Source organism: Bacillus rossius, chromosome 1 (assembly GCF_032445375.1).
Source record: "Bacillus rossius redtenbacheri isolate Brsri chromosome 1, Brsri_v3, whole genome shotgun sequence".
Classification (NCBI taxonomy): Eukaryota; Metazoa; Arthropoda; class Insecta; order Phasmatodea; family Bacillidae; genus Bacillus; species Bacillus rossius.
Window position 1 is genome coordinate 314,740,128 of NC_086330.1, and position 26,750 is coordinate 314,766,877.

A 26,750-nucleotide genomic window follows, 5' to 3' on the forward strand; every position below is an offset into this window, starting at 1 on the left:
CACCATTGCATGGTTTTGAATCCAAGTAAATAGTGACTATCTCTTAACTTGACATGTTAAGTGTTCTGTTTCAACATTTACTTCAGTGCTGATATGTGGTTTAAAATATTGTTACGATTTACCGCGGGTTCGTAAAGGATAGCCCAATTAAAGATTTTATTACACTTCACAGTTTTATTTATTGCCACTACTTATGTCACTTACAAAAATCTTCTAAAATGGCAAATAATTAATTACACTTCAAGAAAGGTCTATTCCCCAGTCACTCTTTCCACACACCTCGCTGGACCGCACCTCTGGCGCAACTCTCGCCGCAGCACCCCTCGTGGGTCTCCGCCGCAGGACTCCGTCGCCACACTCCGCCGCCGCCGACGAAACTTGCCTATCGCCGAGGATCCACTCGACTCCTCTCGCTCGCAACTTCGCTCGGGACTCCCCCGCGCACGCGACTCTATCGCCTGGAAAGTCCGCCGCGGGAAAACTCCCGATTCCACTGAACTCACTCACTCCCTGCCCTGGAACCTTTGTCCAAGGACATCGCCACTCTGCCGCACCCGCGGCACTATCGCCCAGAAACTCTGCCGCGGGAGAACTCCCGACTGAACACTCCGAACTGACTCCCTGCCCTGACGTCCTCGGGCATATATATAGGCCCTGGCGCAATTCCAGAACTCACGTGAGCGGCCCGGGCCAGTCGCCTCAGTCCGAGCCGTCCCGACGGCAGAAATCTCTCGAAAACACTTGTCGGCGGCTCGCTTAACTCCGCAGCTGGCAGGTTTCGGATGTCAAACTAACAGTGCCGCGTGGGGGGGAGCGGTGGGCTGGAGGAAGATAAAGCAGCGACCCAGGTGCGCACGGCACATCTCATGTTACGGCATGCACCTGCGCGTGATGCGGCCTTGCTCATGTTCGTAACAATATATAATGGAGTTAGTTCAAGTTTAATGTATCTGTTGTTTTTACGTGATACCAAGTACTACTTGTAGCTCTGTATGTGCTATGTGTTATTTGAACTTAAATTTTTAGCTAAGAGAAGCAGATGCTCGAAAGAAAATTGAATTACTATTATCAATCCATGAAGAGTATAACCACAAAGACATTCCCATCATCTTATCTGACTCCAGCAATCATCCCAAATTGGTTCGGAGAAAGTACAAATGTGCACAGAAGAAAGTGAAAAAGCAACAAAATGATATAACAGAAGGAAGTATAAAAGGTATGTATGTTATATAGTAGGCAGAGCGACAGCTTGTCATCATATTGCTTATTTCTCCCTCCCCTGTGGTATATTCTTCAAGGTTCATCCCTCCCAGAAACACAAATCATATCTCTATCTCCCTCTCTCTCTCTCTCTCCCTCTCTCTCTCTCTCCCTCTCTCTCTCCCCCTCTCTCTCTCCCCCTCTCTCTCTCCCCCTCTCTCTCCCCCTCTCTCTCTCCCCCTCTCTCCCCAAATTCAAGATTCTATACATTCCCTCCCCTCTTGCAACCTTCTGCGTGAGAAACTTTCAACATCCTCTTCCCCTCTTTAATCTGTCCCACACCGCATGCGACAAAAGCCAGCTTGTATAGTCCGTTCCCGGTAAAATGAATATGTTTAGGCCCTCGCGACAGCCATTTACCGTTAATAAATACTGTATAAGTTATTATACAATTTGTTTATTAGGGAAATCACTGAAACTTCAAAAAATTTTGAATGGAAAAATTTTGCAGGGCTGTAAAAATATTTATTTTACCACGAATTAACTATACTCACCTTTCTCTAAGTCCCACATTGTGCAATGCATAGAAACCACATTGTGTGCAGCCCATAGCTACGAAACATATCACACCTCCCACCCCACCCTAAAAATTGTCACTTAGTCTTTGTTTGGTGTTTGCGATAGTGTGTGTTTACAATAGCATTAGTTGTATATTTGATTGTGGCTGTTATTTTGGGATTTGGAGTTTAGATTACATTTGATACTGATTGCTCTGTTTGTTTTTAATGACTGGTTTATGTTTATAATTTTTGGCTGAGTTTGGATATTTAATTTCTTGAAATGAATGGGAAAAGAAGGAAAACTTTTGCAATCCAATAGAAATTTTTAAATAACTAAGGAAGTTAAATAAGGTAAGGTGCCAAAAACCGAAATAGCGAGACGTCATTAGATCTCGGCATCAACACTTTCTACAATCTGGAACAGCAAGAATTCTATCATCAATGCTGGGCAGGTGGAGGGTCATAATGTAAAGGCAAAAAGCCTTATACATTCAGATTTTGTATGATTTGTAAAATGCAGTGTTCGATTGCTTCACCCAGCACAGAGCACAGGGTGTACCAGTTAGTGGTCCTATGATATTACAGAAGGCCAACTTTTTTACCCAGAAAATGGGTTTAGACTTTAAGTCCTCCAAAGGGTGGCTGGATAGATTCAAGAATACATGGTGAAAGTAATTCTGTTCCCAAGGGCTCAGTGGAAAACTGCACAGCACAGCACACTGCACAGCATCCTGAGGTGCTACCAATCACAATGTGTTACTTGAAATTATTTATTTAGCTTTAGTGTGTATGTTAACACTAATTTTAATTTGATAGCATTTTAAACTAAAATGTACAGTATGTTTTGACGAATGTGTTTGTCATTACAGCGCAGTGTTTATCGTAACTACAAATGTTTATGATCACTTTTATGAAACAGTATAAGTGTATGTTTCACTATGTACTTGTTCCCCATCAATTGTGGTAATAAAACTGTGTTTGTAAACATTTTTAACGACAAGAAATGCAAGGCAGGAAATTCTTTCAGCTTATCAACCAGGCCCCAGTCAAGTCTTGACTTAACTATCTTCTGTTGCTCTTTTCGCCCCTCCTTTATCACACTCTTAAAAATTATATACTGACGTGTATTTTGGTGGAATATTTAATGTGTCAGTGGTGGCAAAAGAAGCAAGGAAAGATGGCCAAATATGTGGTTCACTGGTTAATTTTACGTGAGAAATTTATACAGTGTGTAGGCCTATAAAAATTTGAGCAGTTATTAGTATTAACATTCCACACGCGATTCACAACCGGATGAAGTCGCTATTCACGCAATAGTAGGAATAACAGTATGTATGAAAGGCGAGCACGATTCCACAGCATAATATGCTGTAATGTACAGTAGATATTTTTTAATGTTTGCCTCTGGAGAGACGGTGGCATCCGAGACCGGCCGCGTCGCAGCACTGTACAGGGGGAGGCCGGCGAGCGGTCACCTGCATGCGCGTTGGACCTGCGAGCAGGGGCAGTGCGCGTTTCATGTTCACACACTGCGGCTGGATGTTATTTTGTTCGTTGCTTTGATAGTATTAATATTTAATGGTATTTTATGTATTATGACCAAATACACATGAATAATACTAGATATATATGGTTCAAAAAGTAAAACAATATTTTTTCTCCTTCTTGTAGGGGGGGGGGGGGGGGTAATCCAAATTGTAAACCCCCGATTTTAAGAAGGTAGCGATTTCACGAATGCAATCCTTGGAACCGTGAGCATACGTAAAATCGGGGTTCTAGTGTATTGGGAGAGTATGTATTACTCTGTCCCACCTACGCAGTTTATGAGTTGCCATATCACATTCCATTTTAAAATGTGGAAATATTACTAATTACATCTGAATAATATAACTTGAAGACTTTGGCCAAGTCACTGTGTGTTAATGTTAATTGAGAAGAGAGAATCAGCATCAAAATTTTTCTTTGTGATTATTTGCTGCATAAATGTTTTAGAGCCACATAGGTATAAATTTTATATTCGTAGCAGGCAAATATGCTTAAGGAAAAATTAAGAATTTGTGTTTTTTAATTGCTGTGTGCAGGGTGAGCTAGTGATTATTAATTGGAGTTATCATCTGAAATGTTTTCCAGACGTGTTAGTTGAGCAGGCGGGCAGTGAAGTGTCGGACCCCGAGGTCCTGAGGATGCAAGTCCTGTCTCTCTCGTCGCAGCTGGAGGAGCGAACCAGCTTGTTCCAAGACCAGCTAGAGACTCTCCTGAAAGACAGGGAGCTGACACGGCGCGAGCACAATAAGGACTTGGAAAGCCTGCGTTTCAAGGTCACTTCACTTACCAAGAGGTGAGTGTTGCCTTTTTTACACCCCATGTAAAACTTTGTTGACATGGCTCAGATTGTTGTCTCATGAAATGTATATTACTGTACATATCTTATATTAGAATACATTCTATACATTGTAAGCCATGGGTGAAAATAGTAGCTCATAATACTAATATTATTGTTTTTATCCTTTTAGTTATATTTCTCAAGTATGAAGTATAAGGGTTATTTAGGTTTTTGTGACCTTTCAGTATTTTTTTGAAAATCAGTTTGTGCTTTTGGGTAGTGTAGATTTTAGTATGATATGTGTAGGAATAGGCAGGCAGGCATGAACAACTAAGAGATTTGAAATTCTGAGTTAGTGACTGACACATCATTCCTACTAGTTGTTAGCAATAGGTCCTAGTTTTTATAATTATATTTTAGCTATATTTTAAGGTATACCCTGTTTTATCGCATAATCGTCACATGCGCATATTCGTCGCACCCATACTTTAGGGCGTCAAAATTTGGATTAAAAAAACTCTCGCGCAAACGTTGAATGATGTTTTTGGTCCCGCTAATAAATTCCGAGCACTTTGTGTAGGTATCTTTTCTGTATAAAACGATGTATTTTAAAGTAGAAATCTAATATTCATTTGAACATTACCACTTATTTAATTAACAGAAGTACGAAGTTGTCTGATGTATAAATTTTCTTTTAAAGACTTTTTAAACGTTGTTACCTTTATCTGTACGTCTGTGTCGTTGCGATGTACCGCTTATAAAAATGTAGCCAGCGCTAGTTGGCATCATTCATGTTTGGTTATGTTGCTTTCTGTATAGAGCGCGCACATGTAGTATCGATATCTCGTCGATTCATGCAATGTGCGCTCTCTGTCGAGTGTTGATTTAACTACATTTGATAGCCCGCACTCTTTCGTGCTATGACAATAGTTACGCGTCAGTTCACATCACAGATTCAAGTGGCTTGCATTGGGGTCACAGATTTTGTTCTTCTATTTAAAGTTGAAGAAAGGTTTTTGTTGCATGACATTATTATAAATTGTTTGGCGTGCTCTTGTATGCTCACTTTTTTTTTTTTTAATTAATGTACTTTCCATGAATGGGTTTTGTTTTTATGAAAAACTTTACCCTACAAAAAAAATTCTGCATAAACGTCGCACCTCTACTTTTCAAACATGATTTTAGTATAAATGTGCGATGATTATGTGATAAAACACATATTTGTTTGTTTAAAAGTTCATGAAAAGTTTTTAAAAAAAAGTTTTTGGAATTGCTTTTAAAAAAAAAATTTTTCATAAAGTTTATTGTCCATATTGTATTTATTGTATTTAATCACATTATTTATTATCATGTGTATACAATGTGATTTTTATTGAAATACTGCAGGACAATCAAAACTTAGAGAAGTTAAGAATTATAATAGTTTTAATGTGGTAGGCAGATGACAATATAGCATTTATAAGTTCTTAAACATTATAATATAGTGTATTAAAATATAAATTGAAATACTCTAAGCATTCATCATACATACAGTATGTTATTCATGATTATTTGGGAAATTACATTTTTAACTTTAAATCATGGAAAATTGTAAACTTATTTTTCAAGGTGGTAAAGTTATCATTTCATTGTGGTTTTCAATTTTATTTAATATGGATTGTCTTCACTTACATACATTTATTGTGTGAGAATTCCTTTTTGATATACATATTTTTGCATTAAACCCTGTCACACACTAGACTTTCCAGCTAGCTCAGATATTCGGTCTAGAGTGGACATTTGTGATTCACATGTTTTATGAACACTTGCATAAATCAGTTAGGAGATAAAAAAAATATTTAAGTTACAAAATAAATGTTACTGTCGATGATTGGTTGATGAAGTAATGTCTCTCGGACTCAAACTGATATTAACTGTTTTTATTTAGGTATATTTCACTAATACTCACAAGTCGTCATGGCCGCCATTTTCAGACCTGCAAACAACAAGCTCCGCATCAGTACAACCATGCAATCACCAAAAACATGGGATGGGGAATTGTGAAACTGGAGAAAAGTCATTTTATACACCCTTCTTAACTTTATTTTTACTGGGGAGGGTTTTCGGTGTGTTTGAATAACTTAGATCTCTGCCTCACGCTCATCACCTTGCTTGTTATGGAGTAATTAACAACACTGCGATCATGATCCTCTCAGCCAGTAGAGTAGTCCCTTGAAGCCCACCAAATTCAAAATTGTGCACTACTGTTCATGCCGGTAACTTTGCAGCATTGCTGGACAATTACCAACTGAGGGATTTCCATGCAGAGTGTACTTACAATCACTGATGTATCACTAACCATTTTATTACAACATTAACATTACATATTACACATTATATGTAAACAGACATTATTCACGAAGAAATAAAATGCTCTTCTTAGTTTTAAGGGGTGCCTGCAGCTTCATCGATATCAGGGCAGCCTTGGTCCTGTACAAACATACAAATCATTACAATTAATAATATGACTAGAGACTAGATAATTATACATAAGAACGTCGACACACGTTGAGTCTCTGCATTATGTTACGGGTCCACTGTGAACACACTATCAAGCTAAAGCCTGCTGATGAGTTACACATGAAAGTGCAATGTAAATAACTACTGTTTTACTTTCTGTAGTCATAAATTGGGCTTATCTCACAAGGGAAAGCTCAGCAAGTTACTGTTCGTCCAGTGTTACACATCCAGCATCAGTTACTGACATGGAAGTGACTGAGTCAAAGTTTTTCAATTAGGTTCCTGAAGTGTTGATGTGCCTTACCAACTGTAGGTGCAATACTAGTGGTGTACTCCCTTGACATTCGTGCTCGCTCCGCTCGCTCGCTGTGTCCCTGCTTCTCACTCCTCCAGGGCGACTCGCTCTGGGACTCCTCGTAGTGGAGGCAGCACAGGACTCACTGATGGACTCCTTGTGCAGACAGGTCCCTATTCTGTGTTGCTGACATGCTGCTCAGGCCTCCTCGACCTGGTGCTCGCTGCTCAGGAGCTGAGGGCTCTGGAAGCCGGCGAGCACCCCAGCACTTGCCCGCTCGCTCACTCACTTGCTATTGTAATAGTGCGTCATTCGCTATTCCTCGTTGAATAACGTGTGGATGTCACTCCCTCTTCCATCAGCTCGCTGCAGCGACCAGCGAACCACTCATCGACGACTCCGGTAGCCAACTGACAGCCTCCAGGTCAGCTCCCTGCCTCCACTGAACCTACTTGCTCGTTACTCTGCGTCCCTTCAAATGTACTGTCGTCTTCTCTGGCTCTTGTCCTTTGTCACATCCGGATAAAGTGCAGAGACTGTAAACTGCTGTCGACTTGCAACATGACGGTGCTCTGCAATGACCTGATTGTGTCCCAGATGATGGTTGATTCTGAGCATGAGCACAGCCTGTATATATACACCTCTGGCTGGTTTGATGTCACACACAGAATAATTGCTGCCCTGTTCCCGTTCGGACCGACTGACACACATCTTTACTTCAAATAGCATGGGAAGGGAGAGCATTAAGTAATTTACTTACTTACATACATACATACATACATACATACATACATACATACATACATACAGTATACTTCATGTTCCTGTATTCAAATATTACTTCATTAATGTAAGTTGAAGAGGATTTGTACGATTCTGTTCTGTGAACTGTTGTTTGATCTCCAGCCTAAAGGATGCGCAAGACAAGGTTTGTGACCTAGCACACCACTTGGTTGAAGAGAAGGACGATCGGCGGAAGAAGGAAACTCTTTGGATAGCAGAGCAGGACAGAGTTTACCCTGCAAATGAAGCATCTTCAAAGTGCTCAGAACTTAGTAGTAGGCTGCAGAGAAATGGATCAGTGCTAACAGCTAGCTCAAAAGTGGTGAAAACCCTGCAGCAAGACTTGAAAACCTTACGTGTAAGTGCAGCAATGGTGTCAGTGTTACTCTCATGTTTGTTTTTAATTCCTGGTCCATCGTACAGGCTCCTGTGTAATCATTTCTTTCTGAATTAAAACTGTTCTTTGTTCATGTGCAGTCTGCTCTTCAGACCACTGATTCCCACATTGTGTGTTTTCATTGTAGTCTACCACAATGTTGTATTAGTATTTTAGAATTAGTAGTGCGTTATATTGGTAAATATTTTTCGGAACTTACACTTTTTATTGTATTACCATTGCTTATTGTAAGGCTTTGCATATAGAATGCATTTAAAAATAAAATTCATGCCAATTTTGTCATTAATCATTATAGTGCTTTCAAGCTAATCTCAACTTTTTTTTTTAAATCTTGTGTTCTTTGTCAATAAGCATTTAAATAAAGAAAAACAAAATTGTCAGTTGTAACAGGTGTAAGACTGACAGTGTGTAAGTTGAATTGTGTGCAGTTGTTGGCTGGACTGACTGTCAGAAGTTGATTGTAAAATGTTCATATTATCTGAAATTACTATATGTATGTCTATTGATATTGATAAAATAATTTGTGTCTGCCATAGACCACAAACGTCAGTGGGCATGTTACAATTTTTAAATAAATAAATGTCTCCACTAATTTTGTATTCTACAATGAAATAAAGGTAGTAAATTTGATTTTAGAAAAAATTAATATTTTTTATTAAATGTATTTGTTGGTTTTCATTCTCATGAAAATATGCTTCCGAAAGGTGATTTATTATGTTGCTTGTCTAGTTTTTAACTTTTGGTGCTGTTCTGTTCTACATATTAATTGATACTTTTGTTTCCACTTATATTTGGCTCTTAATATATCTATGTTTAGATTTCATATTTTTCAATTATGTTTGCTTAGTATAGCTCAGCTTACTTTGAGGTATAAAAAATTTTATTAAAATAATTGTTATTTAGTTTTTCCTTTCTGTGTTAAAGCTGATTAGGATTTTCCAGACCAACAGCTACCATATAGTTTTGTGGGGCATTGTGTTTGGCATAGTAGATTTATGAACCTTGGTAATCAAGTTGTTTTGTCACTGTACTTGTTTGAAGCCAAACAAGAACTGTTATCTTTAGTATCTGAGGTCTCGTAGGCATATATGTAAGCCTGTGCTAATTTATAGAATTTTGTAGCCACAGCATACAAATGAAATTCACCTATCATCGCAATATACATAATCCGGCAAAAAGACCTCTCGTATTTAAAGAGAGCGCTGTACGAGTTGTGGTGGGGATACAGCGGTGGAGGGGGGTATTGATAGATAGCTGTATACATACCATTGTCAGGTGCAATGGCATAGTAAACATCATGCGTTTGTTGTGGAGGAGTATATTTGAAATGATGGTTCTGTGATTAAGGGGCCCGCCTCGTGGCCGATTTTTTCACCGCTCGGGCTCAAGAGTTGTAGTTTTTCCTCCAAGCAGGGTGGCGAGTCGAAGAAACACTGAGCAGGGAGGAGGGCAGCTGGGGAGTGGGGGGGACACAGCTCCGGCCACCTTCCTCTTCCCTTCTTCCTTGACGCGACCTTGAACGCAACGCGGGAGGAGGGGAAAAGACAGACGCAGAGAATGAGAGAATGATAGCAGGCCGTGGTGATAAGGAACGTGTAGCTGGCGACCGCTCGCTTCCCTGTCCACAGCAATGCATACAGTAAACTCCCGGTATACCGCGCCCCGATAGATCGCGGAATCGGGTATATCGCGGGTCAAACCATGTCCCCCAATCAGAAATGAATAACAATAATAATAATAATAACAATAACAGTAGAACCTCGTTAATTCGTGATGGTCGGGATCGAGATAATCACGGATTACTGAATTTCACGGACTAGCGATTAAAAGCCCGGAAGGTCTTGTCAAGCTTCTCAGACACCGGCGTGCAGCTGGGTTAAGGCCAAGGTCATGTGACGTAACATCTACCGAGGCTTACTGCGCCTTGGCAGCAGATGGATAAAAAATAGTAAACTCTCCATTATTCGTGTTAATTGGGACCCGCCGATGCCCGGATAATTAAAATCCTGTAAAAAAAAAAGTAATAAACCCGGATAATCCGTTCACGGCAAGGGCCGTCTTCGAATTAGTCTCGGCTTAAAAAAATACGGCACTGCCTAGCCATTAGTTCACAGTCATTTACAACAGCCGAAGAGAGAAAGATAAGATCGTGCTGAACTTGCACACATAAATTTTGGGTAGCCCCCCCCCCCCCCCTCCCCCTACTCACCGCACTTCCTCCAGCCGAATGCCAGCCAGACACGTCACTCGCCAGGCGCCTGCCGTGCGTTGGAACAAACAAAGGGAGACGGGAAGCAGAAGTCAGGACATCCCCCTCAAGTTTAAAGAGTGACAAATGTGACAGCTGAAAGGGGGACGACACAAAGGGTCGGTACAAACAGCGTTGCAGAGTTTGGCGGCCCATGCGAAGGCTTGCAGTGTTTGCCGGCTGCCAGCCCGCGTGACGTTAATTTTAAACGCTGACAATTTTTACTTCTCTTTTTTCTCCTACACTTTTAAATCGTCCCGGATTATCTGATTCCCGAATTAGCGCGTCACGGATTAACGAGTTTCTACTGTAATAATAATGGAATAAATGGTTGACAGCCGATTAGGATAATTTTGCGTTGTAACTCACAAACTAAGCATCGGGCAGAAAAAAGCCTAGGCGTAGAAAATGTCCGCAGTGAAATTCTAAACAAGATATCTCCGTACATTATTCCTCTATCTTGTAGTGTTTTCAAATTATGGTCCAATACAGACCAGTGTTATTTTATGAAACACTAGTTCTTAACATTTTTTTTAACCCACAAATAAAACATTGGACAGGGGACCCGATAAAGCCCACCGTCCAGCGACATCATCCAGCGTGACTCGGCTGGGGATTGATGTTGGATAGGCTTGGTTGACGGCAAGCGCTGGGAGGGGAGAGGCGAGCCGAGAATATGCGACCAAGACACCCGGGTAGACGGAGGAGTGGAATATAAGCGCCAGTGATGAGAGGGGCGATTAAGCCGAAAGGGGGGATGTCTGGTGACCTTGAGTAGTTCACTCATTTCCGTCGGCACACTTCTCGTGTTCACGTGTGTTGACAAGCGGAGACATATAAATGTTTTGTTATAACTTGAACCTACAGACATAATATTATTCGTTGTATTATACACGTTTATCTTTTTACTTTGGTATAATGTTTTAACATTAAATAGTAAAGTAAATCAGCTAGCGTATTTTTAATCTTTGCCCAGGAATTCCCAGTGGTCCAATACTTACGTAAACCATACTGTACCACTTTTGCCGTGAGGTAGTAAACAAGGCCTGGAAATGTTTATGTGTAGCGGCCTCCCGACCTTTAACCAGAGGCTGGGGAATATAACACTTGCCGATCCGAGCCACACACACTCAGCAACTTGACACAGCGTTTGATGGAATAAGTAAAGACAACGTTTAACAGACTTTTTAATACGGCGCCACTGATTGCGCTAAAATTATTTTGGCGCAATTTTTGTATCCCACATGTGACCATTTATAATTTACTGTAAGCATGGATAACAAAGTTTAACCACTTTACACGATAGACGATTCTTTATTTTATATTGTACGAATGCTAGAATCGTTTTTCACGTATCTGCTGCATACTTCTGCAAAAGACACGCTGTCTGTAAGTACGTAAATCTAGAATTTTTATTTTGTCAATCAAACTCGGTACTTTGCGATTCATATTCGGTTTGAAGTATTACTATGGCATTTATATTTAGAAGACTTTGACCACAGAATCGTGTGTAACCGCACACACTGCACTTACTTTGTTACGGACACTCAGACGAAGCAGATACTGTGGCTGACACCACGAGACTGGCAGCAGCTTGTGTGCCGCACGTGTGTATGGCGGCGTGTGGCGCGCTCGTAGGCCGTGCGACAAACTGTGCGCGGCATGCGGGAAAAAAAAATTCAACATTTAATATTTATCTTTAAAATTTATTATTTTTATTTTTTCACCCGCGTTTAGTGAAAACTGCGGATGCGAAGTCCGCACAAAGGCGTGCTTGCCGACCTATTAGAACACAGGCGGTGTTTTATGCCTTTTGACCTTGGTCACATCGAAACATCGCGGTTATGCAACAACGCGGGTAAAAGTTATGTCCCCCGACAACCGCGTTAAATAGGGAGTGTACTGTATTTGTGTCCTGAATAATCCACACGCTAGGCTATCCCGTACAAGACGCACAGTATAAGCCTATATTACGCCAACAGTTTCCCAAATTATAATGCTCTATCTGCTTATTATAGAAACACAAGTCTTGCAATTTTTAAGATCGATATAACATTACCTAAAAGTACAGACCTATTAAATTACTGGTAACTGAATGATAAAATTTTCTAGCTCTGCTTGAACCAATAAACATGCCCAGTTTAATACATTTTCCTGTCATTAAACTTTAGCGTAGATTTAACTTATATCGGTTTAAAAAAAACCTTGTTCTAAAGGGGAGTATGTGCAAGTAAAAAAGGTAAACATAATTTCTGATGAAAAAGAATTTTTGGAATTGGTTTTTAAATGACTTTGAAGAAAGCATTTTTTTTTTTATTTAGTTGATAACCTAATCTGGAACATATGTTTCGTACGTTGGCGTTTCAACTTCTTACACTTCAGAATTTAATCCTCCAGTTATTGTTTGTGAAGGTTAGGACCGCATATTCTTCATTTAAATTAAGCCCATTACACAGCTGCCAAATTTATGCTATACCTTCAATTATACCCATGGAGATAAAAATGAGCAAAAGTTTATCTAGCAGAAGAGAAGAAATAATTAGTTACTCCATTCACACGATACCTAGAATACTAACAGAAAACCTACCAACGCATTTGCCGACAAATCATGCTTTTTGGGCTAGGATAGACATGTTATTGTCCATTCAACCAATTACTGAAAATATATAAAAAATCTCACGGTGTATTTAAAAATAATGTAACCTGGTGGATGAACTTGGTATTTAATCTTCCTGACTTCACTTGCAAAAAATAAAACAAATTTGTGCGGTATTAAAAAAACCGAGCAATTGTAAAATTAATGAAGTTTGCTCAAATGTAGTTTATTTATTATATATTCATAAGATAACATAAATAAGACAGCTCATTCAACTAATTCACAATATTAAATGTGCTATTTGTATTGTACTAATTCCAAATGGTCCCGATTCACATATTTTATACGTACGTACATACTGATTGGTTACTAACTTATTCTACTACTTAAAAGAAATTGTAATTAACAATTTTCGTTAACAAGTGAGACAAATAAACACGCTCAGTTTAATGTAGTAGTTCGCATAGTAAACTGAAATCTGAAGTGAAGGAAAACCATCGCATTTTCGTTTAGACTAACAGGTGTGGGGTTTCTATGATTTGCTAAGTTTATTCAGTAATAATATATGGAGAATAATTTCCTAATAAATTTAGATAATTAATTATTTGTTAAAACTACTTGTATTAAACAATCAAACCAAATGACTAAGCTATAAATTTAATGTTATTATAACAATAGGATAAACAAATAAAATGTTTTAGTAGGTATTTGCTGTAAGCATATTTTTTGAATCAGTAATATTTTATCGAAAAAAAATTATATTCCATTACCTAAGTTGAAAAATAGCGCGCTTTATAGACGCACAACAAAGTCAATGGGAACTTTTGTAGGAGATTATGTATTATCAGTAGAGCAATGCTGTAACTATTTTAGTTTACCAAATATATTTCAGAATACTCCAATACCATAAAATTTAATTTGGGAAACTAATACGTTTCCTAATGTTTGCATAAGTTAATATATACAGGTTTATGTTCTTACACGCGGGTCAATCATCTTGGCAACATTGGCTCGTGGGTAAAGCAGAAAAAATCGAACACGTTCTAGTACGGTTTTAGCTAATATTTTCGGTATGAAAACCTTTATTCCCAGTTCCAAACCCCTTGAAAGGTTGCTGAAATGCTACCCACACGGGAGCAGGCGCGCTAACAGAAAATTTTTATGGAAACTGCTAAGGGAATGGGCATCGTAGTGGTCGCAATCATAAATGTATATATATACATTTGATATGTAAATATGTGTATGCATTTACATATATACATATAAAGTGTGTGTGCATATAAAACTAGATTTCTTATTGTTAATTTTTTTTTCACATGTATTGTACAACTGTGGAGTTGGTTAAAAACCAGTGATTTTAAACAAGGGACCTTACAGTACAATAAGTTCAAATTAAATTTAAATCTACCAAATTTAGACCAAAGTATCACTCACTTAGATTTACTACACCTCTAATTTACGTCATAAACAGTAGGAAATCAGTCATGGCATATCTCATTTTTATGATTCATGCTTTGCCCAAATTTATGTTTCATAATGTATGTGGCAGTATTGTTTTGTTGTTTACTACATATTTGACACTCTACAGGTCCCATTTCTGTATGGTTCTAACTGCTACAACGACAAATATAATATGTGGTTACGCTAGATAAATTGTAATTATTTCGTATGCTTTAGCCCGAATCAAAAGGAAAGGAACTTGTGTGTCACTGTCATATTAAAACTTACTTAAGCTTTTCCTATTCAGAATTAAAGTAGTTCAATATTGCTGTATGCAAAGTTACTGCTTACGCAATCCTCCAACATACACTGACTGAATTTCTTCATGGTACTTACAGGCATAGTTTTTTACTGTAACAATATGTAAAGCAATTTCGGTTGCGGACAATCCATTTATACAGAGAGCCAAGATGTTAAACATCAAAAATTACAACTCGATCACAAAACATACCACTCAGTCACACACTTCTTGATAGAGGTGCCTCACGACAGAGGTGTAAGATAGCATAGTTCGAGATTCTCAGCCTGTACCTAATTATTAAGAGCACATCAAACTCGGCATATAGACAGATTTACTTGGAAACAATAAAATAATAATTCAGAATCTAAATTACAAAACATTTCACAGTATTAACTTACGTGACATAGCGTTAGCCTAATAAACACTCTCCCCGAGCGACTGGCTCGGCTCGCCGGGCGCAGAGATGCACGACACAGGGCAAAGCACTCAAGGTCAAAATATCTAACGCGCATTATCTGTTTTGTAAAATGGCTGGCAGAAGATAAAAACAAAAATAATATACAGAATGAAGCACCCAGTGAAATACATTTTTTTAAATATAAACATTAATGTTTATTTTCTTATGAATAAAGTACGATTTTTACGATTTTTAGAAGTTGAATAAATGCTCTTAAGCTAGATGAAGTCATTATATTATTTTCAGCGAGAGCATTTTGAAACATTAGGCAGCGCAAGGAGCCCCGATATATTTGTATGCAACTTCGTCATATTTTTTGAATAGCCTACTATGTCACAATAAGTGAAAAAATAATGGAAATAAGAATGCAATTCGACGATATTATAAGGGTTATATATTTACTAGCTGCAGTACCCGGCTTTGCCCGGGCTGAACACCGGGTGATATATTGTCCGCGAGTTGCAGCAAAATGGATAGCGATATGTCCAGTGTGTTGGGCATTAAGAAATGATACATAATTACTGTTTGTGTATCTGTGACCTATGATTTTCTGTTTACCCATGGCGATCGGTTGAAAGGTTTAGAAGTTGATGCGCTACAGCGCCATCTAGCGGCGAGTTACAAAAAAAATGGATGGCATAAAAACCTTCTTCATGATAAAAACACTTCGATGTGCCATCGGTCAAACGGTGTAAGAGTTTATCGACGTCATACATGCCAACATCCAATTATATATATTCTTATATTTCAAAATTTTAGGGCTTTCACTTTTGCGGAAAGTGGATGTTCAGGACCTCGAATGGTTTGGAACACTCCATCTCGAAAGAAATGATATTTGAAATTCCTGAAATTTTCGAAATTTTGGGGCTTTGTCCCCAGAGGGGGAGTGGTGATTTTGAGGACCCTGAATGGCTGAGAAACAATAAAAATCGAAAGAGAATGATATTTGAATTGTTTTAAATTTTGGGGTTTTGACCCCTGAGGGGGGTGGGTGTGTTGTTGAGGACCACGAATGGCTCGTAAACACTCCAAATCGAAAGAGAATAGGCTTTTGGAAATTTTCTGAAATTTTTTAATTATTGGGTCTTTGACTCCTTGTGGGGGGAGGGTAGTTTGAGGACCCCGAATGGCTTGGAAACACTCCAAATAGTAAAAAAGTATTCTTAAATTTAAGAAATATTTCGAAATTTTGGGGTTCTGCATCCCCCCCCCCTCCCTCAAAATTGGGTGGGAAGTCGACTTTGGGTAAAAGTTCCACCATGCCCCGGACACTTTAGTTCGTAATGACTTAATTTTAATACAATTTCCTCCAATTTTTCGAAATTTTGTGGCTTTCACTTTTGTGGAAGGGAGAGGGGGGGGGGGGGGGGGGGTGGAGGTTCAAGACCTCGAATGTTTCGAAGCACTCCATCTCGAAAGAATAGATATTTGAAATTCCTAAAATTATCGAAATTTTGGGGCTTTTTCCTAGAGGGGGGGCGGGGTGTTCGAGGACCCTGAATGACTCGAAAACACTTAAAATCTAAAAAAAAAAAAAAAAAAGATTTTTTAAAAAATTTAAACTTTCGAAATTTTGGGGCTTTAACCACCTTGGGGGGGGGGGGGGGGTGATGTTGAGGACCCCGAATGGCTCGGGAACACTCCAAAACGAAAGAGATATAAAGGAATATAAGAATGTAGGCATTTACTGTACTCCTATCTACCATAATAACAATATTGACAAATAGAAAAACTTATTACCTACCTATTAATAATTTTCTAAATAAATTAATAAATAACTCTATGTTTAAGAATTTACGTACATACATAATATTAAACTTCAAACTATACAAATATAAATATTAGTAGGCCCTACCAACCTATGAATAAATTTCGAAGAAATTTATAAGTTTACGAATTTATATACCTACTTAATATTAAACTTCAACCTATCCACACAATAAAAACCTAAGAATATTAGTGTAATTATTTTTTTTTATTTGTCATAATACCTAAAATACGTATGTTTCCAAAATAAAACAAAGTATAAATAATGACCAATTTGACAAAAAAAATTGTACAACTCGAATGACATTGAAAACATACACGTGAAATTTAAAAGAATTGTGAGTGCCCTAGGTAGGGAGAAAAAATATAGAAGAAATTAAATTTAATAAATGGGTGCGTGTACTTAGGTACGCGCATGAGAAGTTATACTTCTTTGGCATCATTAAAAAATAGTTTTTAATTGCATGCAAAAATATTGCGTGGAGTCCCTCCGCGCGGAAGAAGTGAAACTTCGTAATGTGGAAATGAAAATAGGAAGGGGTAGAAATAGATTTTTAGTGAAATCATATTGTATCAAATCAAAATAAAAAAAATAAAGGAAATAAATGTGTAACGATTCATAGATTGATCTTCAGAGAGAGAGAGAGAGAGAGAGAGAGAGAGAGAGAGAGAGAGAGAGAAAGAGATACATATTGAATGACTATAAAACTTACTTTTTTATGAGAGCAGATTTTCATGAAATAAATCATGAAATCATTCAACGATAAAAGCTGTTTATTTAACTAAGCGGACGGGTTCGCCCGAAGGAGAAAATTGACGCGGCAAGACCTCGTGGACATAGAGAAATGACACACACTCACTATTTATGTGTTTATGAAACATGATTTTTTTCTGCAATTTAAATTGTAATATACAAAAACGGTATTGAAAATTGAAACAAATATGGTGACACTACAAACTGTCAAGATCTTTATTTTTTTCTTACTCTCTACTTAGTTCCTTACAATAGAAAAAACGTAACGTAATGGCTTGAAAGCTATTGCACGGCAGGCATAGAGGAATGACACTAACAGTTTGTATATCTATGACACACATTACATAAAATTAAGATATATTTTTTTAACACGTTTAATTATTTTTTTTTTTTTTTTTTTTTTTTTTTTTTTTTTTTTTTTTAGACAAAATATAGCCTATGTCCATCCCCAGGATATAATCTATCTCCTTGCCAAATTTCATTACGATCCGTTCAGCCGTTCAGCCGGGAAAAGGTAACAAACAAACAGACAGACAGACAGACAGACAGACAGACAGAGTTACTTTCGCATTTATAATATTAGTATTGATGAGAATATTTTAAGGAAAAAATATTAACTAAATATTTTTGACAAAAATATTTTTTTTTTGTGAAGACGCGTCGTTGTAGATGGAAAAGAAAGGTCCATTTACAGTTCAAAAATTTTCATTACAAAATTTTAAGTTTTCCGTACCATGAAACAACTAGGGTCGGCGTTACATTCTACATCAGCATACAGTGTGTGCGAAAGATTCATCCTTGGATCGTCTTTCATCAGATACACATTCCTAAAATAATTTCATTTCTAATGATGCATTATTTTTAATTGCACGTTTCCTTTGAATAAGCACAGCAAGTTTAAAAGGAATGTTGCCTCAAATTTACATATATACGTATTACAAAAATTTAACGAACGATTGTTTCGTCAATAGGCCCTACACGTGTTATTATTACATTATAGGAAAGTTTCACAATAAATGCTGATAATCCTTCGATTGTTTAATATTAGTTATATAGAATACGTTATACATAAAACATGTAAAAACGACAGTGTTCATGAATTTCGTAAATAGAAAAAACCTGATATACGACAACGGGCCGGTTTTATTAAAGCTTTAAAATTGTTATTATCATTAATATCGATATTAAAGAAGGTAACATAAAAAAATCAATTTTAAAATTTGAGATATTTGCTAAATATTTTCATTGCAGGGTTTTAGGTGGTAAATGTTTTTTTGTATAATTCCAAAGCAAAATTTAGGATTGCAGTTAGCGTAGCATCGGTAGGCAACACGTAGTTCATAGTCAGCAGTCCGGAGTCGCCAGTCAAAATTACATAACATGACCAAGGGAGTATTTGATTAAACCACATCATCGCGAAAGATTTTCTGATAGGTGAAAATATTTTGGCAGCTGGCGGTCTGGCAAGTTGTTTCGGGCCGAAGCCCGGCCTAGCCTCACCACCTCCACCTCCTAGGACTGAACCCGTGAGGGTATTCCAGGAGCACTAACTTTTCTTCTTTCATCCTGATGTCACCTGGTCTTAATGGCATCAGGATGTTTGGCCTCGGATGTTCATATGCCATGTTTTTGAATGGTTAAACACCATTCGTTTGCCTCAACCAGAAACAACTTTTCCATTCTGTTTGAGCCGCCGTGCCTGCAGCCAGAATATAGCTTTGTCAATTTTATAAAATACTTTGTCAGTTGCATCCATGCAGATTTTAAACACGACGGCTGATGTTAAAACTCTTCAGTCATTCCGCGTGGGATCTCTTGTATGCCATTGCTCCGGGACGGTCTGGCAGTCCGAAATGAAGTTAGATGATATCCCACTGCTCGACTGGCGACTGCTGGACTGCTGTCTGTGGAACAGTTTATCTCCGACTGCCGCCTGCCGGTTGTAAGTTGTCAAACTGCGGACTGCGCATTGTGAATAAGGTCCTAGATGCCGAAACGTCCGGCGTCGCCTCTTCGTAAGCAAAAGAAACTAAAAATTGAACATTTATATCCAAATGGTTTTATTCTGCGGGCTATAATGTCAGGCATGCAGTCCGACTGCCGGGCTCGGGTGCTTGATGAGAATGTGACGTGAGACGAGTGGAACGGTATGTGCACAGACGATAACTTTTTTCCGCAATGCGTAACACGCCAGCGCACAGAGAGGTTTAAGTGACACGAGATATTAGTATAAACACAGCGTCGTTTTTTTCTTATTTTAGCGGCGGCTACACATTACACGTCTCTTAGTAACCTGTGGAATTCGTCAAGGTTTTACAATTAGCAGCGGCGATAATGCAATATGATACTTTTTTTGAACCGCTCTCACGGAGTTCCGTTTGTCAACTGTGAGTCTGAGCTTAGCGAGATTGACACGTGTACGTCTCCGAACGCATACACTTCCAACTTCCAGAACCGCACGTATGTTGCTAGACTCCGACGTTTATGGTTTGAATCACCGGAAAAAAACATAGAAGTGTGTACTAATCGTACGGCCATTAATAACATGCAACAAATGCTATTTATGACTTATTATTCTTGTTTTCTGTATAAAAATTTTCAAATGTGTAGAGGTGTTCCCACTACAAACTATCACAGTCAGCCATGGACAGCCGGCAAAATACTATTTGTTTTAATTGTGACTATAATGACAAGCTTCTATGTCCAAATTAAACTTACACTGTCTGAAATACTGCAATATTTATGCATGTTTGCACACACCGAACAGTTTGTAGCTAATTGCTTTGGGCACCAAATTCTGCTTACCAAATAAGAACCCCCCCCCCCCCCCTCCAAAAAAAAAGGCTCTTCTTATTCTTACGTTCATTCACAATTGAAGTTAAAAAAAATACTTTTTTAAATGTTACGTGAAATTCTTTATTTCAACTTGGCGTTTTTAAAATGGTTAAATGCATATTTTGGTTAAAAGTGTTGATTGCATATAAATTTATACCATTAAAAATATTAATGGCCACATATAAAATAAAATTAATAAATACGTAACTAACAAAGCCATATAAAATCGATTTGAATATATCACTTGTATAATGAAATATTACTTATGCCCAACGATTTGGCGTTTACTTCCTTTAATGGTTTTGTTCTTCTTCCGAGGTGCATTCTGTCGTAACCTTGCCTTATGACCCCGCCTGCAGTCACGCTGAATTCTAATGTCGTTCGGCCTCAACACAACTAACTGTGGAATACGCGTGTACTCAGCCCGGTCTGGTGTCCACAGGCCCGCCCTAGCCGGGGTGAGTATTCAGTCCGGGCAAGCGAAGCACAACTGAAAGAGGACAGGAAGAAAGGCAGCGCGGAGACCCCCCTTCCTCCTGCCTCGTCATCCAAGGTCAAGCGGCCGTGGCGGCGCCACATACCGGGAAGAACATTCGCGCAGCACACGTCGTAGAAATCACGGTTTTTCTCAAAATTTTCCGTTGTGACCTAGTGCAAATTATATACGCAGCGAAAGAGAAAGGATTGGTGCACGATCCAAAAGTGGTTTTACGCAATAGTAATGAAAACTGTGAGCTTGGCGTGCCTCTGAAAATACGCTAATTAGGCTTATTCAGCATGCATTTACTAATCGACTATATGTCTGAGACATCTTAAACAACTTTAGGATCATGCCCGGTACCTTAATCTCTTTTATATCCGAAATCGGTAATCGCATGTCAAATAGTTTCGATAAAAACAACTAATTGTTAAACCTCTGCAGCTCACTTTGCACTGCATGTAGGCGGGCCCCTTAATACTCAGCGATCATTTCACATTGGTTCAAACTTGGCCGACACGATTCTATTCCGGATAGAAAAACTATTTACGTTTGGATATCAAAACTTAGAGCAACAGGTTCTGCACTGAAAAGAAACTCGCCTGGCCGATCTCAAAACGTAACAACGCCGGAAAATGTAGCCCGTGTTTGAGCATCCATCCAGCAATCTCCAAAGCACTCAAATAGGCAGCTGCCTGGGATTTATTAGGAATTTAAGAATAATCCTCCACAGGGATCTTCACAAGCACTCATACAAAATGATGGTTACCCAAGAATTAAGTGAGAGAGATTCTGAATCTCGCAGAGCTGTGTTAGACGACATTCTTCAGAACATCCCCTTGGCCCTGTGTTGATTTCGTCTAATGAGGCCCATTTCCACTTGTCAGATACTGTAAATAAACGAAATTTCCGCTATTGGGCAGCAGAAAACCCTCAGGAACTGGCCGCTCCGACGAATTGTCTGGATTTCGACATCGTGCCTCCCCAAACTACAACACATTGATCTGGCCGCTGAGTCCGCTTCCCTAACCGCCTCCAAGGTGGTTTCTCGTAACTTGTGCGCAAGTCACTGGCACGGGGGTACTGTGGCGGTACATCGCGAATTCACCAACGACCACTTCACAGCCCTCATGTGACAATTTGGTGCGCTGTTGCTGAATTTGGTGTGTTGGGGTCCATATTTTTTCGAAGATGGACTAATGGTAACTGTTAATTTGAATCGCTACTGTTACATAATAGAGACCTTCCTCTGACTTAAGTTAAACCAGTTTGTTGGTGACTGACCATGCAGAGGAATAAGTCTGGTTCCAACAAGATGGAGCCACAGATCACACTTCATGGTGATCTCTAGCAATTTTGAGAGAGTTGTTTCCTGGGCATCTTCTCTCTTTGCGATTTATCACCTTGTGATTATTTCTTTGGGGACACTTAAAGGCCCAAGTCTACAAACATCACCCCACAACCCTGCAAGAACCTAAAGAGGCAATCACCCAGGAAGTGGCTGCTATTCCACCGGAAATGACACGAGGAACGATGGACAATTAACTTCTGGGAAAGGCTTCGTCAATGTGTGAACAATGGAGGACGCCATTTACTGGACATATAGTTTAAAATCAAGTGATTTAAAATGGCTTAGTATTTGTTGTTCACAAATAAAAACATTTCTTTCTGTATATTTATTTGTTTGTAACTGCCTTTTGATACACAGGAGGTCTTTTTGCCGGACCCTGTACCGTGCATTAAAAACAAACAGATTTTATCTACTGTACATTATGTTTTTTTCTTTCTTTCCCTCTACCAGTTTCTTAATTATTTTCCAACATATGACTATTTTGTACATGTGCCACTTTTCAGCAGACTAATTTATCATTAAAAGGACCCACAACCCAGTAGTCATTCAGGTTGAGATAATGTTCTCTAAAATATCAATAATTTATGTCTTTTAACTATTTCATAAAATTATAAGATCACTGCTAACCTTCAGTAATTTTTTATGAGAACAGCAGTTTTTTTCTTCTAGAACTATTATGGCTGGGCTGAGTATATTTAAAGTATTGAGCTGTCAATCAGATAGTTTTAAATAAGTACTACTTGATGATGGTTTTGGTTAGAAAGGTTAAATAATTAAATATGCATTATTTAAAATAAGGTTGCTGTTTTATTAAAACTTTTAAGCTCTTCTTTCAAAGTAGCATTGTACCTAGAATACATTTTACATGCTCATTGATGCCTTGTTACATTATATCCACCCAGGTAAAAACAAGTAGCTTACCTGCTATACTTAGTAAATAAATTATTAACAGGTATTTATTAACTATAAAAAAAATATTTGAAAATAATATCATCTCTTCTACTTTTTTTGTTTTCTATTATATTTTAACCATTGCATCCTAATGTATTGTGTTGCATTAAATTCTGAAAATTTATGTTTTTTATTTATAAATACTTAAATTTTTTGTATTTGATGTCAATTGTTTGTATGGTTTTCATCTAGTTAGTGTTTGTATGTGTGGTAGTTTGTATGTATTTGTGTTGCGCTTGCATTAAGTCTCCAACTATTGATAGTCATTTGTTGTATAGCATATTAATAAATAACATGTTAAAATCACCCTAAAGTCACCACTCATCAGCAATAAAAGAATCTATGAGCTCACCTACCTTATTTATTTGCTATTTTTGTTTCATTTGCGGTGCACAGAGTACTACATTTACCTAGTACTCTGCCATGGTTCACTCTGAGGTATTTCAACCACCATTTATGTTTTGTTGAGTGTAATGTGACAGATTAGCCAAACTATGTAGGTATAATGGTATGCTTGTCTTTTCCAATGTATTATGCAGCTTAGTGAACAGACTTTCTAAACAAGCTTCTTTCAAATATATGGTAGGAAATGAATCTAGAAGACTGTTGTGAGAAATGAGCTACCTTTAAGTTTCACTACTTCTCGTTACCATTCCATCAGTTGAACTTCTAATGCTCTTTGCTGGTTTCAGGACCGACAAAAGGAACAAGACAGGGTTGTCACTGCTTATCGGGAACACTGCCATCTTGTGGAGGATGAGCTTCGCAGAGCCAGGGAACAGTTGAAAACCTGCGAACAAACTTACAAGGTTAGGTTGGATGTGTTATGTCAAAATTTGATGGTTAAGACTCTGCCTTACACTGAGTTGGTATTTCATTTTTTTGTCATTGTTAACTGAAGGATTTTCCTGTGAAATTCTTCTGATTGTTTTCTTTAATTTTTTGTTGGTTCACAAACACTCTCGCCAGGTATTAATAAATGTTAATTTTGAGCTGTAAAAGGTCACACAAGTGACTCTTTGCCACTACATATTAGATAATAAATATTGTTTAGAAAATTTGAGACGGAACAAAAAACGGAAAGGCGCTATTTGAACAAATCCACAGGAAAATCCCACAAATAGCAATGATGACAATAAAACAATGAAACAAAACAGCCAATGTGGTGCATGGAACCAAGCCAGGGTGTTGTTATACTCAGAATTATATTATTGCAATTCATATGGATTTTTCACGATCTAAGCATTCCATATTCCATTTGGGTTTTTAGTTCTGTGCTAAGTTTAAGTCAACCCAGCCAGATATGACTAGAATTATTTAAATATAAATATCACTTGAAAAAAGTTCAGCACTATAGGCACTGTTTCCAGGTGGTAGGAAGTTGTTAACTTTGAGGTTAATACTTTCATGTAACTTTCATATTACTTTTACCAGTTCAAGAAAACAGTCCTTAGCATGTATATATTTTTAAAATTTATTTAAATTTATTTAAAAACTTCTGTGGACAAAATGCTTGCGACATTCAGTTCTTTCATTTACAGGAATATGCAATGATTTTTATCAATGGTTTATTCAGTCAACATCATTCAAAATTACTGAACGTACGTATGTATACTTTTGAGGATCTTTTTTTCACCTTGTGGATTTGAAATAACTTTCAGTTTGTGTCTACAGGAAAAACTGAAGAAAGTTAGCGATCAGGCATCATTTTGGAAAGAAAAATACAACCGTGTGGATTGCCAGAGGAGATTACAGTGTGCTGGTTTTTTTACTGATATCAAGATGATGCGAGCACGCTTGAAAGTGCTGGAGGAAAAGACTCAGAAAAAGTGAACTGTGAGTTATAGTGTATTCTATACTATTGAAGCTCTTTTCATATAAGTAAATTTTCAACATGCTTGGATTGCTTAAAACAAATCTCAAAACAATCTCAATATAATGTTTCTGCAAGCTTGAAATCTTTATAATTGTTTGGGATCATCAATATTATGCAAGTCGAAACTTCAGGTAATTTTCAGTGTAGCTGGCTAGACACAGCAACTGTGTATTTGTCAGTTAAAAAATTTAACATTTAAATTAATTAAGTGGTAAACTTTCAACAGGTAAATATCATGTTATAATTTCTTAGATTCTAAAGAATTAAGATGATAGACATCACATACAACATACAAATATAAATTAATTACAATTGTACTAAGATAAATTTCAAGCTGCCATTCAAAAGCTGTTATGTATAAAAGTGCCTACTCATTAATACTATTATTAAATTATTGTTATAATTATTGCAAAAATCCCTGAAACCTGAAAAAATATACAAGAAGTAAAACACACTAAATAGTGTCGCCCTCTGGTTATCTCCATGCTGTTTGAATAGCATCCACACACACGCACACCCGTGCAGTGGTTGACGTCTAGGAACCTGATACAGCACATTCTGGTTTTGTTTAAATAGGCTTTTACGTTGCACGGTTATGTACAGAGAGCTAAGGTGACTCCGGCTAGGGTACCGACTTGAGGCTCATATATTTGACTCATGCCGTGGTGTTGAGATTGAAGCCAAGGCCCTTGCCACATGAGCATGATGTGTTAGCGTTCATTGCCGCCAAGGACTCCTCACCTACTGTTAAATAAGTAACCAACAGCTTGTGCAGAGCTGAGGGGACAAAAGAGGAAAGACACCAGTGGATAACTGTGGAACTTTTAAACATATCATTGTAGTAATTGCTGGCATTTTCATGGATTTTAAATGCAGCTTGATTTATTTATTTATTTATTTATTTATTTATTTAAATTTGTTACATGCCCACCGACATTCTTGAGACTTAAGAGGTGGGCACGACACAAAACAAGTACGACACAAAACAAGTAAAACAAACACTATCACAATAAATAAAGGCAGCACAGGATAAACACAAAACATGAAAACGGAAATGATATAAATACCAAAAGAACAAGATAGCATGACACATTACTTAGCGAAATGTTAATTACTGTGCTGGGGATCTTTAAGGTTTCACAATTTTATTAGAAATGAACAGAAACAAGGTGTGATTCCGTCTGAATATAATTACATTAAATTTATTAAAGGAAAAATTTATAACAGGTTTTAAAAAAATATAAACATACAATATCAATTAAGTACTTAAACAGATCTCAGGTATATTCAGAAGAAAAAAAATATGGGTCGACCCTAAATTCAATTATAAAAAGTTTCATTTACTAAAAATACCTAAACCAATAAAAAAATACAAATATATTTAAACTATCCCAGTATATGTATGTACTTAAAGTCCAGAAATTATGTTTATATGATGAACTTCGTCTGACGACGTAATTTAGGAAAGTTCAAAAAAGTTGAAAGATACAGTAGCACCGGAGGTCGGGGCTTTGTTTCCCGGAGATCACGCGGGAACATGATGCCAGGGCGCCTGTGTGCTGTTGAGGAAGGGAAATGAAAATGCCAATTCGACGTCCGGCTCTCGGACCCTGTCTGCGAACAGTCCAAATCAAAACTG

At 37.8% G+C, this 26,750-nt stretch overlaps 1 protein-coding gene and 1 long non-coding RNA gene across 11 annotated transcripts in view; one reads left to right on the plus strand and one right to left on the minus strand.

Annotated features, from left to right (window-relative positions):
* The window catches only part of LOC134527924 (coiled-coil domain-containing protein 77-like), a 109,485-nt gene that overhangs the window by 46,062 nt on the left and 36,673 nt on the right, over positions 1 to 26,750 (plus strand). For 6 of the 10 annotated variants that reach the window (XM_063360963.1, XM_063360967.1, XM_063360966.1 and 3 more), the window contains exons 4-8: positions 1,027 to 1,216; positions 3,891 to 4,098; positions 7,784 to 8,018; positions 23,928 to 24,044; positions 24,910 to 25,071. In XM_063360963.1, coding sequence (XP_063217033.1) covers positions 1,027 to 1,216; positions 3,891 to 4,098; positions 7,784 to 8,018; positions 23,928 to 24,044; positions 24,910 to 25,068 — 909 coding nt within the window. In that variant the 3' untranslated portion in view covers positions 25,069 to 25,071. Of the gene's footprint in view, positions 1 to 1,026; positions 1,217 to 3,890; positions 4,099 to 7,783; positions 8,019 to 23,927; positions 24,045 to 24,909; positions 25,503 to 26,750 lie in introns of those variants that run through there. The other 4 variants (XM_063360968.1, XM_063360970.1, XM_063360961.1 and 1 more) reach the window with 3 other exon arrangements.
* Positions 6,419 to 26,750, minus strand: part of LOC134527927 (uncharacterized) — a 51,643-nt gene continuing 31,311 nt past the window's right edge. The window contains exons 2-3 of the long non-coding RNA XR_010074316.1: positions 23,860 to 24,025; positions 6,419 to 6,552 (exon numbers count right to left, since the gene is read on the minus strand). This is a non-coding gene — a long non-coding RNA (uncharacterized LOC134527927). The remainder of the gene's footprint in view (positions 6,553 to 23,859; positions 24,026 to 26,750) is intronic.